This window comes from Gymnodraco acuticeps, unplaced genomic scaffold, assembly GCF_902827175.1.
Source record: "Gymnodraco acuticeps unplaced genomic scaffold, fGymAcu1.1, whole genome shotgun sequence".
In the NCBI taxonomy this organism is placed as follows: domain Eukaryota; kingdom Metazoa; phylum Chordata; class Actinopteri; order Perciformes; family Bathydraconidae; genus Gymnodraco; species Gymnodraco acuticeps.
The window spans coordinates 183645-202400 of NW_022991779.1; the positions used below are offsets into that span (position 1 = coordinate 183645).

Below are 18756 nucleotides of genomic sequence, written 5' to 3' on the forward strand. Positions count from 1 at the left end.
CTCGTGCTTACATGCTAAACTCTTATTGCACTTATGGTAACAAGTATTCTCCACATCGAGACGGGTAAAGTGTAACCACACCTCGGAGCGCGTTCTCTCCGCCATCTCCGCAGTGTGCTCCGCTGCATGTAGCAGCTGCGTGTGTGTAAACTGCCCCGCCCCCTCGCACACAGACGGGGGAAAGAGATCTCGTCTGATCGAAAATACATCATAGACGCATTTGTTGTCTTTGCATATTAGAAACGAGTTGGCGACACATACATGACATATATAAATGTACTGTATGCATTCAAAAGTGCTGAATAAATGTTTTATGGACCCATAATAGTGATTATTATTTAAGTTAAGTTTTGCCATAATCATGTCTATTTCCATAATCAGGTAGCTGAACAACATTGGTAAAAAATGTATACATTATATATATATATTTCTATTAATCATTTTCGGCCTTTCGGCATTCGGTTTTCGGCCAACTGTTTCCTATTTTCGGTATCGGTTTCGGCCAAGAATTTCCCATTCGGTGCACCCCTAATAACTAGTTTATTTTACAGTTTTGATTTAACAGTCACATTTACAGATTACATACACCAAGTTATTAGTAAATAGCCAAACCACCATTCCTACAAAAATGAAAATTATGTTGGCATGTATACTTTAATTCAATTCGTCCAAAAATGTTATATGCTAGAATAACAATAACATATTCTCTACATATTGAAGGCATGGAATAGGCATAGCCTTAATGACATTGAAATATTCCAACATTTTTTTTGCTGCACATCAAATAACTTTAGAGTAATTTAGCAACATTCAAATGTGACATTTGATAACAAAAGGTGATTTATTCTTGAAGCGAAAAATAATGTTTGTGGCTTCATCAGAGGTTTACTGGATATTCATTCTCCATAAAGATGGATGCATCAATGTATAGTGTTGACTATGTAATGGGATACATAATATCAAATATCTTAACAATTTAGTGTGAACCAATCCACACAGTAAACAGATTCTGTAGAAAACAAGATGGAAGTTATACAGTTTTGATACTAAATGTGTTTGTTTATTACATTGAATGGAAATAAATCCATATAGGATAAGTGATTAGTTGACTCTGACAGGAGAGATGATCAGAGGTGCAGAGTTTTGAGTACCATCATTCACACACGGACTGAAGTATGGGAAGAGTTTCTCAGTAAAGGAGCAGCCAGTAAAGGAGTAGATCAGAGCTGCAACATCTACATCATAAAAGGAGACCAGACCTTCCTCATAATCCACAAACACCCCCACCTTCTGAGGCTGAGACTTCAGAGAGAGAAGGACTGGAGGATCATCTAGTGCTTTGTACTCATTTCCATTTCTCAACCAGGCAATCCAGATACCCCTCTGAGGGCTTAGTCTGATTTTCCCCATCCGGTTTATGGACTCTCTGGCCACTCCTAACTCCCAGTCAGTCTTTCCTTTAACTTGAACCTCATAGTAAAATGTGCCTGAAGAGAAACTCTGCTTCCCTAAAACACAAACGGAATAATGAAATCTTTTTGGGTTGTATGCAAGATTTGTTGTCACATCACCAAGACTGACTCGTTTTCCACCACCAGACAGGATGAGATTGGGATGTGCTGTATCAGGATCAAGAGTCACATTTACTGCGTACTTCTGGACATCCTTCAGCTCAGGTTCAATCAGCTCCTTCATCTCTTGGCTGAAAGTCTCCTCCAGCTGAACCACAGCTCTCACCACAGTTCCCTCAAGCAGTTTCCTCAGTTCAGTGAGTGTCTGTTCCAGCTGAGCCACAGCATTTTCCACAGTCCCTTCATATGATGGTGGAGGGATGCTGACCTTTGTCCAGTCCTTGGTGGGTGATGGATGTTGGATGTTTAGGGTCTTGACACCCTGGAGGACATGGAGGTGGTCTTCAGAGCGTGAGAGATGTTCAACCTTTGCACTTCTCTTCTTCAGCTGAGAGATTTCTAGGTCCAGTTCTTTGATTAAAGTTTCAGCCTTCTTTTCAGTTTCTTTCTGCTTCTCTTTGATCGTGTTGATGAGTCTCTCAACAGACTCCTTCAGAGCAGTGAAAACCTGAAAAAGTTCTGCTACCTCTCTGTCTGCATCTTTCTCCGTGAGGTCGACTGAGTGTTTGATTTCCTGAATCTTCAGTCGTCTCCTCTGGATCATCTGCTGAATTTTAGCCTCTGTCTTCCCCAACTCTGCCTTCTTATCTTCATATTCTTCTTTGAGAGGAACCACATCATGCATCTTGTGGTCTGAAACAGTGCAGAGCATGCAGACACATGTCTGGTCGGTCTTACAGAAGAGCTCCAGAGGTTTGTCGTGCTTTGGACACATCCTGTCTTCCAGGTTCTCCACAGGGTCGATCAGCTGATGTCTTTTCAGGACTGACTTTGTCAGATGAGGCTCCAGGTGAGTCTCACAGTAGGAGGTCAGACACACCAGGCAGGACTTCAGGGCCTTCAGTTTGGTTTCAGTGCAGACGTCACAGGGAACTTCTCCTGCTTTGAAGACTTGTTGCTCTGAGCTGCTGCTGCTTCTGGCTTTCTGTTGAGCCGACTGTCTGAACTGAGCGACCATCTCAGAGATGAAAGTGTTAACATGCAGCTCAGGTCTGGTGTTGAACTCTTTTTTACACATGGGACACTGGCACCTGTCACTTGTATCCCAGTGTTCAGTGATGCAGTCTTTACAGAAGTTGTGTCCACATGATGTGCTGACTGGATCAGTGAACAAATCCAGACAGATGGAGCAGAGAAACTGATCTTCAGATGGCAGATAGCTTGCTGCAGCCATATCTACGTCTGTTGTGTGGAAGAAGAACATTTTATTTAAAATAGAGTTATTTTGTTGAAAAAAACAATTTGGGGATTTTATTGTATATGCTTTCTTTTGACTTGCACTTTGCACATCTAACCATTCAAGTCATGATAATATGTTCAAGATAGCTACCATGGCAATACGCAATGAATATGTCCATAAACCTGTTTTTATAGACTAGGGCTTGGCGATATGGAGAATATAAAACAATATTTTTTCACTAAATGCATACTAAGGCATATTCTGGGCTTTACTATTTGTGCACAAAGTTTTTTCACGTGTATATTTTTGATAAATAATCATCATAATAATCAATGGTGATATAATGACCAAGTGGGTCAACACAAATAATAAAACGGATAGAACGGTCTGGTAATTTAAGAACATGACATCACTTTACTGTAATGCAGACTTTAAACCAGGAAATGACACTCATGCAGTTTTACTGAAATCTAAGACTATATCCAGATAATGATATGACATTTATAAATACATTAGCCCTAATGTAAACCAATTCATATTAGAGGTCCCATGTCTTGGCCATTTCTACTGATCATAATTCCATTGTTGAGGTCTACTAGAATATATTTATATTGTTCAATGTTCCAAACTCATATTGGTTTCTCATACAGCATCTCTGTATAGTATGTGTATTCACTCTCTGTCCTAAACGGCTTGTTGGAGCTCCTGCCCCCCCTCCCTATGAGCCCAGTGGCCGTCTGCGAGACAGCTAAACCCAGCCCGACACCCGCAGCCTGGCTGGGAGTTTGTGTGTGTGCTCACACACCGACTCACAGCCGTCTCAGGGAGGAGAAATCGGCGGAGCTGCAGCTGAGAAAAGATTGAGTGTGTGTGTGAGGAAGTCCGTGGATTGGTCCATTTTGACCAATCCACGGACTTAACGTAACGGCTCCACGGATTGGTCCATTTGGACCAATGGGTCCATTTGGGTATGGGCATGTCACCATACCCAGGAAGAAAACAATGGAAAAAGAGAAATGTCCAACGAGGCGTTCTGGGGCAGCATAGACAGGTATTTTCTGTAGGGGTGTAACGGTATCCGTATTCGTCCCGTACCGGTATCCGTATTCGTCCCGTACCGGTATCCGTATTCGTCCTGTACCGTCACGGTTCGGCACACGCAGTCACACGGCGAATACGCCTTTTTTTACGAGTGGGAAAAAAGTCTGTCCCTCAGGGCAGTATTACACTATATATAATCCAGGGGGCGGTATTGCGCCTAAAAGCCAGCCGCCCGTAAATAACAAATGAAGAACAAGAACAAAACACAACAAAACGAACACAATATATGAAGAAGAACAGTTAGCGATGGCGAGTTCACACAACACACAGGAGCTAGAAGACCCACCTGCTTCTTTTAAATCAGCTGTGTGGGAACATTTTGGGTTCCCTGTGGACTACAACAATGATGGGGTGCGAGTTGTGGATCGGACGAGGACGGTGTGTCGGCGTTGTTCGACAGCGGTGCGGTATGCTATTGGTAACACGCAGTGGCGTAGTGGAGGCCCCTGCACCGCGCGTGGTGCGGGGGAGCCCCGGAGCTTAGGGGGCCCCGCCCCCACTGTAGGTTATCCTCTTAGATTTCGTAACGCGGGAACAGGGCGCAGAGGGCGAGGCCCCCCCCCTCCCTGCTATGTTGCTACGTCATGTGTACGCTGTAGGGCTGTCCCGAATACCATTTTTCGGGCTCCGGATATTTGGTAGTAATCTGCAGCGAATATTCGAATATTCGGTGCGGAGAGATTTTTTTTGCGACAGCAATGCTTGGTAACGCAACCGATACACTTGCCCAACTCCGAGGAGAGTTTGATGGCTTAAAAGCGCACACGCAAGACCTGGCATCCTCATGGGGTGTCCACAGTCTCTTCAAAGACAGACGCGCAAGGCGCACAAAGAGGCACTTTTCAGAGCTTTGCGAGGACCAGCGGCTCCAAGACCCAGGGGAGCATTTTAGAGTGGCGGTATTTTACGCAAATATCGATATTGTCGTTGCCCAACTCAAAAATCGATTTGTTGGAATGAGCGAAGTTGCACAGCGATTTTCTTTTCTGCTTCCCCGCGAACTTTTGCGCGCAACAGACAAGGATCTGTCTGAGTCCGCAAGTGCTTTATCAGGCCAGTATAAAGACGACCTGTCAGCCGAGTTTCCTTTCCAGATCCTGTCCCTCCGTAATGCTCTTAGGCCTACTATAAAGAAAATTGAGCGTGGAACAATCAAAGACCTTGCACAAACCCTGCTCATTGAAAATCAGTCCATTTTGCCACGTATCCCCGATGTTGCCACAGCACTGAAATTGTTTTTAAAATACACAGCCACTTGTTTGTATTTGTCAATGATGTTTAAATCAGATGTATATTATTATACAGTTCCTACTGACCTTACTGTTTAAATCAGATGTATATTATACAGAAAGTTCCTACTGACCCTATACTGTGTAAATCAGATGTATCTTTATTAGGGCTGTCAGTCGATTAAAATAGTTAATCGCGATTAATCGCAAATTAATCGCACATTTTTTATCCGTTCTAAATGTACCTTAGAGGAATATTTTTCAAGTTTTTAATACTGTTATCAACATATGAGTGGACAAATATGCTTTATGCTAATTTTTATTATCATTTGAACAATGACAAATATTCTCATGAATATTAAACACAACAACCTCTGAACATTACAAATATTCGCCTCAATTCAACCTGGAACCTCTCTCATACAATAATACAATACAAATGGTGTGTGTGTGTGTGTGTGTGTGTGTGTGTGTGTGTGTGTGTGTGTGTGTGTGTGTGTGTGTGTGTGTGTGTGTGTGTGTGTGTGTGTGTGTGTGTGTGTGTGTGTGTGTGTGTGTGTGTGTGTGTGTGTGTGTGTGTGTGTGTGTGTGTGTGTGTGTGTGTGTGTGTGTGTGTGTGTGTGTGAGAGAGATGGATCGTTGGCGCTATGTGCAACTCAAGGCATATGCTCGAACGGGAGCTGCCTGGACGCTGCAATCATGTTGCGCACTATCCGTGCTGAGTGTGCTGACTTCTCGTACAATGTCCCACTGTCTGGCTTCCTGCATAAAGTCAAGTGCTCGGCGCAGTTGTGGCGAAATGTCGCTCCTCTGTTTTCATTTAAACAGCTCCTTCTATCCGTTAGCGCAGCTAGCTAGCACCAGATGCTAACAACAACAATGCACGTAAGGTCTCTCTCTCGCTCGCTCGTGCCACACATACACACACCCTCCCGGTCCTCCCAACAGCCAGTGCCTGCCGGTGAGCATGGAAGTGTGGTCTGCCACAAGCGGGCAGCAGGAGCGGGGCTGTCAGCATCAGCTTGTAGATGGTATTGTAAACTCGATGCGCTCTGAAACTACGGGGCGGCCGAGGAAAAAAAATACACATGCGTTAATCGCGTTAAAATAATTAGTGGCGTTAACAGGTAATGTCAAAGCTATGAACTGCATTGTTGTAGTTTAGTTGCAATATAGGCTATATAACATCTAACATTTACAAAAGTCACCTTATTTAGGACTAGATGCCGTTTGCATGGTGGAGAGCAGCAAGGTGATGAAGGGACCTTTGAAGACAGCGCCACTGCAGCGCATGCGCACTTCTTATCTCATAATTATGACTTTTTATCTCATTATTTCGACTTTCTTATCTCATAATTATGACTTTTTATCTCATTATTATGACTTTTTATCTCATAATTATGACTTTTTATCTCATTATTTCGACTTTCTTATCTCATAATTAAGACTTTTTATCTCATTATTATGACTTTTTATCTCATAATTATGACTTTTTATCTCATAATTTCGACTTTTTTATCTCATTATTATGACTTTTTATCTCATAATTTCGACTTTTTTATCTCATAATTATGACTTTTTATCTCATTATTATGACTTTTTATCTCATAATTTTGACTTTTTTATCTCATTATTATGACTTTTTATCTCATAATTTCGACTTTTTTATCTCATAATTATGACTTTTCATGGGGATTTTATTTTTTTCAAGTGGCGGAAATGGGCTTCCATACTATCCCATGTCACTCTATTATTGATTTAGGAGAGGGGGCGGGGCCCCATGGTCCGACCTGCGGGGGAGCCCCGAAATATTGCGCAACGCCACTGGTAACACGTCAAACATGCTCAGTCACATCCGAGTCAGTCTCAGTCCCCAGCGAGAGGGTTTTCTCGACGGCAGGTGACATAGTTACCGCCAACAGATCTGCCCTCACTGCTGACAACGTAGACAAACTCATCTTTTTGAAGAAAAACTTGAAAATAGAGTAAAGCTTGAGTACCTTTATTTAGGCATAATGGCCTCTCACACACTCACAAGTTAATTGCACATATAAGACATTGCTCCTAAAAGGTGCACATTTTATTTTGTTTTATATTTATCATTGTATTTATTTTATATTTTGACATCAGGAGATGTTATACAGTTCTGTATTGCCTTTTATTGATTGTGATTCAAACACTTTATTATTTATTTAAATATTTTCAAGAAATTATTTTTAGTTGTACAGCTTATTGAACCTTTTTGTTTGATATCAGCCATTATAATAATATGGCCATCTGAGTGTTACTGTTTGTGGTTTGTTTTTAACTGTGTAATACAGTTAATGATTCCAAATGTTAGAGTTCCTTATTTTCATACCAAAACTTGCACTACTGTTAAACATAAATAACAGCAAAAAAAAATTATGCATTTGGGACTTCTTTTTGCTTTTCCTTGTTGTACCGAACCGTGACTTCTGTGAACCGTTACACCCCTAATTTTCTGTGTTAGAGTTTTACTCGCTACAGGGTGTACTTTGAGGGTTTTTGACTCTGCAGACCGTTTACATGCAGAAAAACCTTCATAACACACAAGGGGACGGGTCATAACCGGAAAAGCATGACATGGGACCTTTAAAGTAAAACACTGATAACAAAGCTCTCAGTACTTTGTGACACACCTATTTGCTTCACATTTTAAACCTCAAACTGGTTCTTTGGTGGTAAGCTTTTAATATGACACACCTCTACAAAAAAGAGTAAGCAGGATGTAGGAAGTAATCAGTAAACAGTAATAATGGCAGGAAACCAGGAATGAGGTTAAACTCCTAACCTCAGATATTCAGTTACAGGTTAGTTAAATCCAGAGGGCTGAACCGTAGGCCTGAGGACAAACAACACCATACTTGTATCATATTTAGTTGGAAGTGTAAATATAATCAGATGTACTCACCAGTGTTTGACAGAGACTCTGCTGTGTTGTTGAGAAAGACCTGATGAACTCAGTTTGTATTTTCTTTAGACAGAAACAGAGACTAGTCTCGACTGCAGTGTGGCTGCCTCTCTGACTAACTTAACTTTCGTTTCCTGAGTGTGACGTGTAAGCTCTCCTCTTTCCTCTGTAGCTCCTCCTCTCACTGCAGCTGGTTGTTCCCTCCCTCTGATTCACACAGGTTTTGGGAAATACCAGCGACTCTTCAGGTTAAAATGGAGCAAAGGTGCTGCTAACAGTGGGGAGAAGTCAGATATGTGAAAAGTGTTGCTAACTTTTATTATTTGTCTTGAAACTGTCTCAGCTTTACTTTAACCACAACAGTTTAGTTTATTGGACACAGAGATGTTTAACCTTTTTCACCAAGGCAAGATCAATCTAGAATTGTAATATAGTAATATACAATGTAATGTGAAATAAGAAAATGTTAGATATGTGACTACTTTTAACCTTTTTCTGTTATCTATCCTCATTGATGCCCATTCTATTTATTGCAGGACTGGTGTATTATTTAGCATTAGTTTGATAGATGTACAAAATAAATCTGGAAACTGTATTTCTCACAAGAGGACCTCATTGTGAGTTAACTCTACATTTAAAAGTGCAGAGAACTTTATATCAGGGACTAAAGGAATATACTCAAAGAAGGGAAATGGATGCCTTTCAAGTTAAAATATTAAACTAATTTAATACGAATACAAATTCTGATGCATCAGATTCATACATTTGTGAAAGATCTTCATTTATTTTTCTAATCTTGACAAATATCATTGACTTGTTATCCTTATATTATCATAGCTTGAGTTGTTGCTATTGTTAAACCCCTTATACTTATGGGGATGAAATGACCTATAATGGGTATAGTTGATTTTAGCCATTTCACCCATCCCTCGATAGAGTTGAGGTCAAATAATTATAAACAAGGAGAGTTTTATTAAATGAAACTGCATTTTTCATACTATTTGTAGTTGTCAGAGATAGATATTTATTATTTAAATGCACTGACTTCCTCTCTGTATATAGTAGTGTTCATAGGTAGTGGCAGAGTCCATCATTCCTGAGCTGGAGTCATTAAAACTAAATAAATGTATCATGAAATACAACTTAACGTTTAAACCAGACTAATCTGTTTAGTGTTGGATGCTCAAGTCACTGCTCACTCAGGTCTGTCGTTCAACAAAAAGTTTATTTTACAGTTCATTTTATTTTACAAACACATATTCACAGATGTCTTTGATTCAAGTTCCCAGTAATTAACCAAACCACCTTTTTACACAAAAAGGAAAATGTTGCTGGCATTTATTCTACAAATGTAGTCCAACTTTTTATGCTGATAACAATTTAATACTCTATTATGTAGACACTAAAAGCATGTAATATCCCTTATACCTAATAAAGGCCCCGTTCATTAGAAAAGTAAGCATTTATTTGGCTGCACAACAAATAGAAAACAGTTTCGTCACACTGAAGGGAACATATTTCATGGTCTCAGAAACAGTGATTCCTTCTGGAAGTAAAACATAATGTTTGTTGCTTCATCAGATGTTTAAATAGATATTCTCCACAAAGATTAATGCAACAATTTACAATGTTGACTTGTGTAAATCAATTTGCCAGAGTAAACAGATTGTGTAGAAAATAAGATGGAAGCTATATAGTTTTGACACTAAATATGTTTGTTTATTACCTTGAATGGAAATAAATCAATATAGGATAAGTGATCCTAGTTTACTCTGACGGGAGAGATGATCAGAGGTGCAGAGTTTTTACCACCATCATTATCCCAGGGACTGAAGAATGGGAAGAGTTTCCCGTTGAAGGAGCAGCCAGTGAAGGAGTAGATAAGAGCTGCAGCATCTACATCATAAAAGGAGATCAGACCCTCCTCATAATCCACAAACACCCCCACCTTCTGAGGCTGAGACTTCAGAGAGAGAAGGACTGGAGGATCATCAGAAGCGTTGTATTCATTTCCATCTCTCAAACATATAGACCAATAACCTTCTTCAGGGCTCAGTGGGATCGCTCCCTTCCTGTTGATGGACTCTCTGGCCACTCCTAAATCCCACTGAGTCTTTCCTTTAACTTGAACCTCAAAGTAAAATCTGCCTGAAGAGAAACTCTGCTTTCCCAAAACACAATAATAACAAGAAAATCTCTCTGGGTTGTTTGGGAGATTCTTCTTTACATCACCATGACTCACTTGTTTTCCATCATCAGACAGGATGAGATCAAGATGTGCTGTATCAGGATCAAGAGTCACATCCACTGCGTACTTCTGGACCCTCTTCAGTTCAGCTTCAATCAGCTTCTTCATCGCTTCATTGATTGCCTGAACCACAGCTCTCACCACAGTTCCCTCATGTGATGAATGGATGCTGACCTCTGTCCAGTCCTTGGTGGGTGGAGCCACTTTAAGGGACATGAATCTTTGGAGAAGATGGAGGTGGTCTTCAGAGTGTGTGACCTGCTCCACCTCAGAGCTTCTCTTCTTCAGCTCAGAGATTTCCTGTTCCAGCTCTTTGATGAAATCTTCCGCCTGGTTTTCAGTTGTTTTCTGCTTCTCTTTGATTGTGTTGATGAGATTGGTCTGGCCTCTCTCAGCAGACTCCTTCAGAGCAGTGAAGACCTGAACTCCTTCTGCTACCTCTCTGTCTGCTTCTTCCTTACTGAGGTCCACTGAGTGTTTGATCTCCTCAATCTTCAGTCGTTTTTTCTGGATCATCTGCTGAGTTTCAGCCTCTGTCTTCCCCAGCGCTGCCTTTTTACCTTCATATGCTTCTTTGAGAGGAACCACATTGTGCATCTTGTGGTCTGAAACATGGCAGAGCATACAGACACATGTCTGGTCGGTCCTACAGAACAGCTCCAGAGGTTTATCGTGCTTCGGACACATCCTGTCTTCCAGGTTCTCCACAGGGTCGATCAACTGATGCCTTTTCAGACCTGACATTGTCAGATGAGGCTCCAGGTGAGTCTCACAGTAGGAGGTCAGACACACCAGGCAGGACTTCAGGGCCTTCAGTTTGGTTCCAGTGCAGACGTCACAGGGAACTTCTCCTGCTTTGAAGACTTGTTGCTCTGAGCTGCTGCTGCTGCTGCTGCTGCTGCTGGCTTTCTGTTGAGCCGACTGTCTGAACTGAGCTACCATCCCAGAGATGAAAGTGTTAACGTGCAGCTCAGGTCTTGTGTTGAATTCTTGTTTACACATTGGACACTGGCACCTGTCACTTCTATCCCAGTGTTCAGTGATGCAGGTTTTACAGAAGTTGTGTCCACATGATGTGCTGACTGGATCAGTGAACACATCCAGACAGATGGAGCAGAGGAACTGATCTTCAGATGTCAGATAGTTTGCAGCAGCCATATTAATACCTGTAGTGTGGAAGAAGAACATATTTAAAATACACTTCTTTGTTGAAAAAGAAAGAAGTGGGATTAATACATGAAATGATTGTAGACAGAGTAACTTTTAATTGTATATGTTTTTTGCTGATCTTCAAGCTAACCATTCAAGTCAGGATAATAAGTTTAAGATGGCTATTATGGCAATATAGCAATACATACAGTATGTCCACATCCTGTTGTTTAGACTATAGGGCTTTGCGATATGGAGAATATTGCCCATCACAACATTTTTGACTAAACGCATATTGTGGGCTGTAATTTAGCCTTAAAGCCAGGAAATTACCCTCATGCAGTTTTACTGTATTTAGACTATATCTAGTCCAGTGGTTCTCAAACCTTTTCTGTCAGGCCCCCCCTTTGGAGAAAAAAAAAAGTCGGGCCCCCCCCCCAATACAAATAGTCATGTAATGGGCCAAGTTAACATTTATTAAAATACATCAATATGAATGTGAGCATTCCTTTGCTAGAATAGTGATAATAAAACAATGCTCCATAAGTCTGTGTGCTCCAAAAAATAAATACATAATACAATTGTGCAATCCCTTTGCTAGAACAATAAGTTATAATACTTTGCAAAGAAAATGCTGATATTTGGCAGAAAGTGTGTCTTATCAGCAGAGATGGCTGCAATGAGCCTGTTTTGCACAGCACATTTCTTCAAAACGGGGTTGCAGGCTCTGTGGCGGCGCCGGAGATTTCTTTTGGGGGTGCTGTGGGGTAGTTTGACGTTTCATAGAGGGTGCTCAAACATTTAGGGTTTCCCATTAATGTACCGGTCGCTACAGTGGAATTTTCTACTGCAACACTCCCCACGCAAATACACAGTGTACCCGCGACAGTTACAATGAAGGCTCGATAATCAGCTCACGGATTTTCTTTTAAATATTGAAGTTAAAAGCATCCATCTGGTGCACTCTCAACACCCATTTCAAACAGAACTGTAAACAGATTTACTTTTTGTTTATGGATATTTTACAAATCACCCTTTTAAACTTTTTTTTTTTTTTTAATGTCATATAGTATTTCATACCTGTTTTTCATTTATTCTCTTTTTTATAACTATAATGATCATATAAAGTGTGCCTCGGAAATAATTGTTTACATTAATCGTGACAAAACCGTTTGAGACCCACTGAGATAACTTAGACTAAAGTTAACTAAACACTCAGAGAACTTTACCTCACTGAGCCTCTCAGTCTGACAGGAGAGGACTCTCATCCACCTTGTTGTTGAAAAAGCTCCTAATATCCGTTAGCGTCACTCGCTAGCACCAGAAGCTAACAACAACGATCTCCGGTACCGGTGCACTCTCTCTCTCGCTCGCGCACGTACGCACGCACACACAATGGCTCGTTCCACACACACACAGAGCCGAGCTTGAATGAAACAGTACCCTGACGTAATTGTACTGTATGATATTATTTTCAAATCAATAATTTTTCAAATTATTATTATTTTTTTAAATAACCATTTTTCCTCTGGTCTCTCGCGCCCCCCCTGTCATGCCTCTGCGCCTGGGCACGCTGATCTAGTCTAATATCCAGATGATATAATATTGATAACAACCTTAGCCCTAGTGTAGACCAATTTATATTAAAGAATAACACTGAGAACAAAGCTCTCAGTAATTTGTGACACACCTATTTGCATCATGTTTTAAACCTAAAACTGGTTCTTTGGTGGTGAGCTTTTCATATGACACACCTATACAAAAAGTAAGCAGTATGTAGGAAGCAATCAGTAAACAGTAATAATGGCAGGAAACCATGCAGGAATTGTGTTTAACTCCTAACCGCAGATATTCAGTTACAAATTAGTTTAATCCCAGCCGTCCTCCTACAAAAAGCGACCATATAGGCCGATTGTTCATGCCCTTATTACGACCCAGAGACATGTTTTAAAGTGTATGTTGTTTCTTACACGACCACTAGAGGTGCTCTAGTGGTCGTGTAAGAAACAACATGCTCCCGGCCCGTTCATTGCAAACGCTCCGGAGGGACGTTTATTCACAAATAACCCTCTCTGGAAAATCCAAAATTGTGGAATAGTTTGGCCATTAAAATGCTTTTTGATTCGATTTCTGGCGAGAAGTGTATATTGTACTATTAGAATCCACGTCCAGTCGATGTGTAGGATCTATAGTTTGATAGATATATTACGAAGATGATTTGAGGTCAGGATAACGTGTATGCAGCTTCCATGTAAAGTTAGCGTGGGTGAAAACAGTTTTTCCGGTCTTGAAGTTTTCATAATAAAACCGGACATATTCCCCTCACTGTCAAATGATTACACAGTGATATCTCCATTACTCATCCACTACAAAAACATCAGTTGATCCTTGTTAATTACACAATATTGATATGTTTAAATTGTGTACAATGCTTTTGTGTTTTTAACCTTCGATTCAAAGAAACAAATATTTTTTTCGGAGTTTAGACACTACAGTTTCCGAAGACACTACACTACCCAGAATCCCCAGCTATCGTTTGGGACTACAACATCCGCCTTGCTTTAAAAAACCCGTGATTAGCCATCAATGCCTGTGATTGGATGTTGGAGTGGCAGTGCGACAAGGTTACGCTGAGCGTCACAGCTCTATGAAATGGAATGAAACCACGGCAGACTTTCCAAAACTGGACTTGGACGGGTCCAGCCCATACATCCAAGGTCCAGCCCCCCCCATAACAACACATGCTGGCTATTGTGTGTTTCACAACATGTTCTATGGCACGTCTCTCTATAAGACGTTTTCGTATTTCCCACAATTAGAAGTTGCCAGTATTAAACTGTGTACACCCTGGAGGTTTAGGGGATACGAAACACATAAGTTATTATAAAACATATAATTAATAAATGGGTTAATTAATATACCCACATGACACCTAAGGTCAGAAGAGCTTTATTTAACTGCTGGTCTTATGTCTGTGACCCCTCCTGTTGTTTATTGATAAGCCTGAAACATGCACTTGCAAAATGTACCTCTGAAACAAGGTTCAGAGGTACATTTAGCAAATATGGCAGTAGCCATCGATCATCTTAAGATAAGATATACTTTATTGATCCCAAGTTGGGAAATGTTTTTGTTACAGCAGCATGTACTACTTTGTTCTACTCCACTACAATTCAGAGGTTAACCTGGTATTTTTACTCCACTACATTTATTTGAGTTACTTTGCAGATTCTGATTAATGATGTGAAATATAAACAACCCTTAAATCAGACTTTAGTTAAACCGGAGTCAAATTCAGGGAAGGTGATTGTCAAGTGCCAAAATAAACTATGCAATATATTGGACGTTAAGTACTTTGTCAGACTTCATATTTATCTGTGGATAACCCCAACGTTTTTTTCCTATTCAAAAGAAGACCTTAACTTAAAGTATCCTTTAATGTTTAAATAAAGCCTTATTAGTTTGTCTGTTTCGCACATCCTCCTGTTAATATCTTTGGACGTCCTGCACTAAACTGTTTTATTGTAGAGATCACTACAGTATCTTCTTGATATTTGATATTCTATATTTCTATCATGCCTTCTACTTTCCCCAATTGTGTATGTAGGCTACTCTTAATATTTAAATGTTTTCATCAAATAAAACGTATTCAACAACAGTATTCAATAACGTGCTTTAACCACTAGGCGGTGTGGGTTAAAAAACCAGTGGTGTAGTTAATAAAACATAATAATATCAAACATAAGACTATTAACTTTATTGTGAAATTAAAACAGTTTCAGTCTCTCGATTTGAAGCTTATGCATTGCACCATGAACCTGACCTGTAACAGTCAACTGCATGAGGAGATGGAAAGGTAGTTCAGTAAATAATATCTTTAAAAACTACAAAAAAATCCCTTTATATCAGCTGTGCACCGTTATAGTGTAAATACAGCCTATCTACCAATTGGATCAAATATAAAAAAGTCAGCCGAATTAGTGTTGATACTGCAAGGAGACGTATTGTGTAAAAATAAATGGAAGATGTTGTTTAATTGCTAATATATTTATGATCCACGTCACGTATTCAGTTTTGGCGGCATCTCTTCCAGTCTGTCAAAAGGTCTTCTGATCAGGGCTCTATAAATAAATATCTATGGCAGATATGTAATATTTAATGCAGCCGAACCGTGTATTACAATTCCGTTATGTGATGACTTCCAAAAAGAAAAGCAAGAACACTCGGAATAAAGTATTATTTTATTTAAAAAAAAAGGTTTTCCCGATTTCATATCGCATAAACACCATATCCCAACATGCATTGCGGCTAAAACAATCGATGTTTTAGCCTATCAAAACCTCTAAAAAAAGAAAGGTGTCTCTCAGAATCGAAAGAGAAAACCTATCGGAAAAACACAAAAGCATTGTACACAATTTAAACCAATACATGTCGTATAATTAACAAGGATAAACTGATGTTTTTTAGTTGATTACCAGTACTGCACATATCACTGTTACATCATTTGATCATTCATTTTATTATGAAAACGTCGAGACCGGAAATACTGTTTTCAACCCGTAATTTTACATGGAGGCTGCCGCATACCTCAAATCATCTTCGTAATATCTATCAAACTATAGATCCTACATATCGACTGGACGTGGATTCTAAAAGTACAATATACACTTCTCGCCAGAAATCTAATCAAAAAGCGTTTTAATGGCCAAACTATCCTACAATTTAGGATTTTACAGAGAGGGTTATTTGTGAATAAACGACCATCTGTAACGTTAGCATTCAACGGGAGCACTAGAGGGCGAACATTTTAAAACGTGATTATAGGACGTATTAAGCGCTTGAACAAACGACATATTTGGTTGTAATAAAGGCCTGAACAATCAGCCCATTTGGTCGTATGAGTTGGAGGACTAGGACTTCTTGTTAAATCCAGAGGGCTGAACCGTAGGCCTGAGGACAAACGACACCATACTCATATCATATTTAGTTGGAAGTGTAAATATAATCAGATATACTCACCAGTGTTTGACAGAGACTCTGCTGTGTTGTTGAGAAAGATCTGATGAACTCAGTTTGTATTTTCTTTAGTCAGAAATGGAGACTAGTCTCGACTGCAGTGTGGCTGCCTCTCTGACTAACTTAACTTTCGTTTCCTGAGTGTGACGTGTAAGCTCTCCTCTTTCCACTGTAGCTCCTCTCACTGCAGCTAGTTGTGTTTCCTGCCTTTGAGTTACAGTTATTGTGAAATACCAGCGACTCTTCAGGTTCAAATGAAGCACAGGTGGTGCTAACAGTGGGGAGAGTGAGATATGTGAAAATGTTTTTCTTTATTATGTTGAAACTTTCTCAGCTATACTTTAACCAGAACAGTTTATTGGAACCTATCCTCATTGATACCATATCTATGGCAGGACTGGTGTATTATTTAGTATGAATTTGTATCTAGAAGTATGTAATAAAACTGTGTTCATAAAAAGAGGATCACATTGTGAGTTAATTCTACTTCTTACATTAATCACGAGGTTTGTCGCAAAGCGGACAGGCGTCGTCACAACAATAGCTGGGGATTGTGGGTAGTGTAGTCTCTTTGGCGCTCCACATTTCAGAGAAAGCAAGTTGTTTCTCAGAATTGAAGAGGAAAAACACAAAAGCATTGCACACAATTTAAACCTATCAATGTCGTTTCATTAAGGTAACCTGGTGTTTTTTAGTCGATGAGTAGTGCAGATATCACTGTCAAATCAATCGACAGTAAGGAGAATACTTACTTCCGGGTGTACAATTCTCCGTTATCCAATGGGAATGGACGCTCACATTGCCTTTAAGAGCTGCCGACATAAATGGATGCGGTGCTTCCATGAGCGTCAAATACCACCGCCGATGGGAATACATTGCAATCAGTTGAAAGCTATTTGCGTCCGTTTTTGAAGCTGAAGGAGACTCTGCGCGTCCCAACTGGACGCCACGGGACCCTGACCAAGCGTCGCTCCTGGACGCTTAGGGAGTGAGAGTGTGTTGGAGAAACTGGCAAAGATTAGCTGGGGTCTCTTTTTTTCTTAGGTTGTTTATATTTCATGTCCTTTTATAAGTGATTATCCTCCAATGAAGGTGTGCTGACTCATGTATTTGTTTACATTTTGAGTAAGAAGTAACTTTAGTCTCATCATTTCTCAGTCTTGTGATCCATCTAGTGGTCGTTCTGTGTGATAACATCAGTTAGTTTTGAACATGGAGGCCTGTTGTTGCTGCTGCAGGGAGAAGTGTAGAAGAGGAAGGCTGTCAGATCTCAAGACATTTTCAGAATTAAAAGTATTTCAGTCAGACAACTCACGTGTTTCTTTAACATGTTTATTAGAAGCAGCATATAGTTAAGTTTGGCGACTAGGCTCGGGCATCATCACTCCATAGATATACATAGCACGATGAGTGATGATCAAATAACTAACCCCCAAAACTGCGTGGAGATTAGATACTATCCCCCAAAACTGCGTAGCCCGAGCCTGACGCTGGTGATGTAAATCTGATACGAGGGCCTGGCGAGCTGCCATATAAGTCAAGAGAAACACAAGTAAACAACTTTCCTGTGAGCCTGAGACATTTCCCAGTTACCTGCATTATGATTAAAAACAGGTGATGGATTTAAACTATTTAAACATGTAATACTGTCCTTTGACCAGCAGGGGGCAGCGTGAGGCCACGTGGAGAGAAACTGATGCACTAAAGCAGGGGTGGGGAACCTCCGGCCCCCGGGCCGTATAAGGCCCACGAGACCATTTGGTATGGCCCTCGAGGTAATTTATAAACACACGCAAAAAATTTAAGAAATCTAGACCGCAAAATAATTAAACAAGCGAGTGCCTGTTTTTCCTGGCAACGGTCATGGTCCTTGAACACAACACGAGCCTAACGTGTCATCACGTGGTATATGTCTCGTCTGACAGGGGTGCAGTTCTGACTGAGAGCACCAGAACGCCGCTCCGGGACTTCAAAAATTGCAGTAGGCCAACCAATAAATCCGTACACATGCTGCAGTTTTTGCGTGGCTGTGTCTTTAGTTGTAAGCCCAGTGGCGATCTGTTCATCTGTCATACAGTCAATAACTTTGTTGTTATTAGCATCTTGTTAGCTAGCTATGCTAACGAATATAAGAAGCTTTTTCTCCAACCAGTGAGGTAAAGGCACATCTTTATATGATCATTATAGTTATCAAAAAACAAGAGAATAAAGTAAACAGTTATAAAATACTATATGACAGTAAACAAAAGTTGTTATTAATAAACAATAAT

General features: G+C 40.2%; 2 protein-coding genes across 4 annotated transcripts in view; both read right to left on the reverse strand.

Annotated features, from left to right (window-relative positions):
* Nucleotides 1-530: 530 nt before the first annotated feature.
* LOC117535157 (E3 ubiquitin-protein ligase TRIM39-like) lies at nt 531-8329 on the reverse strand. Its single transcript, XM_034199528.1, has 2 exons — nt 8074-8329; nt 531-2813 (listed from the first exon to the last, which is right to left on the reverse strand). The coding sequence occupies exon 2, from the start codon at nt 2803-2805 to the stop codon at nt 1102-1104; it is 1704 nt and encodes a 567-aa protein (XP_034055419.1). The 5' UTR covers nt 2806-2813; nt 8074-8329; the 3' UTR covers nt 531-1101.
* Nucleotides 8330-9279: 950 nt separating this feature from the next.
* Nucleotides 9280-18756, reverse strand: part of LOC117535166 (E3 ubiquitin-protein ligase TRIM21-like) — a 154504-nt gene continuing 145027 nt past the window's right edge. Inside the window, exons 1-2 of one of the 3 annotated variants that reach the window (XM_034199544.1) lie at nt 16490-16647; nt 9280-11487 (exon numbers count right to left, since the gene is read on the reverse strand). In XM_034199544.1, coding sequence (XP_034055435.1) covers nt 9836-11479 — 1644 coding nt within the window. In that variant the 5' untranslated portion in view covers nt 11480-11487; nt 16490-16647 and the 3' untranslated portion in view covers nt 9280-9835. Of the gene's footprint in view, nt 11488-16489; nt 16648-18756 lie in introns of those variants that run through there. The other 2 variants (XM_034199546.1, XM_034199545.1) reach the window with 2 other exon arrangements.

What these genes read in the sequence shown, in the direction of transcription:
- LOC117535157 (XM_034199528.1), bottom strand. Translation starts at nt 2,805, where the DNA reads ATGGCTGCAGCAAGCTATCTGCCATCTGAAGATCAGTTTCTCTGCTCC.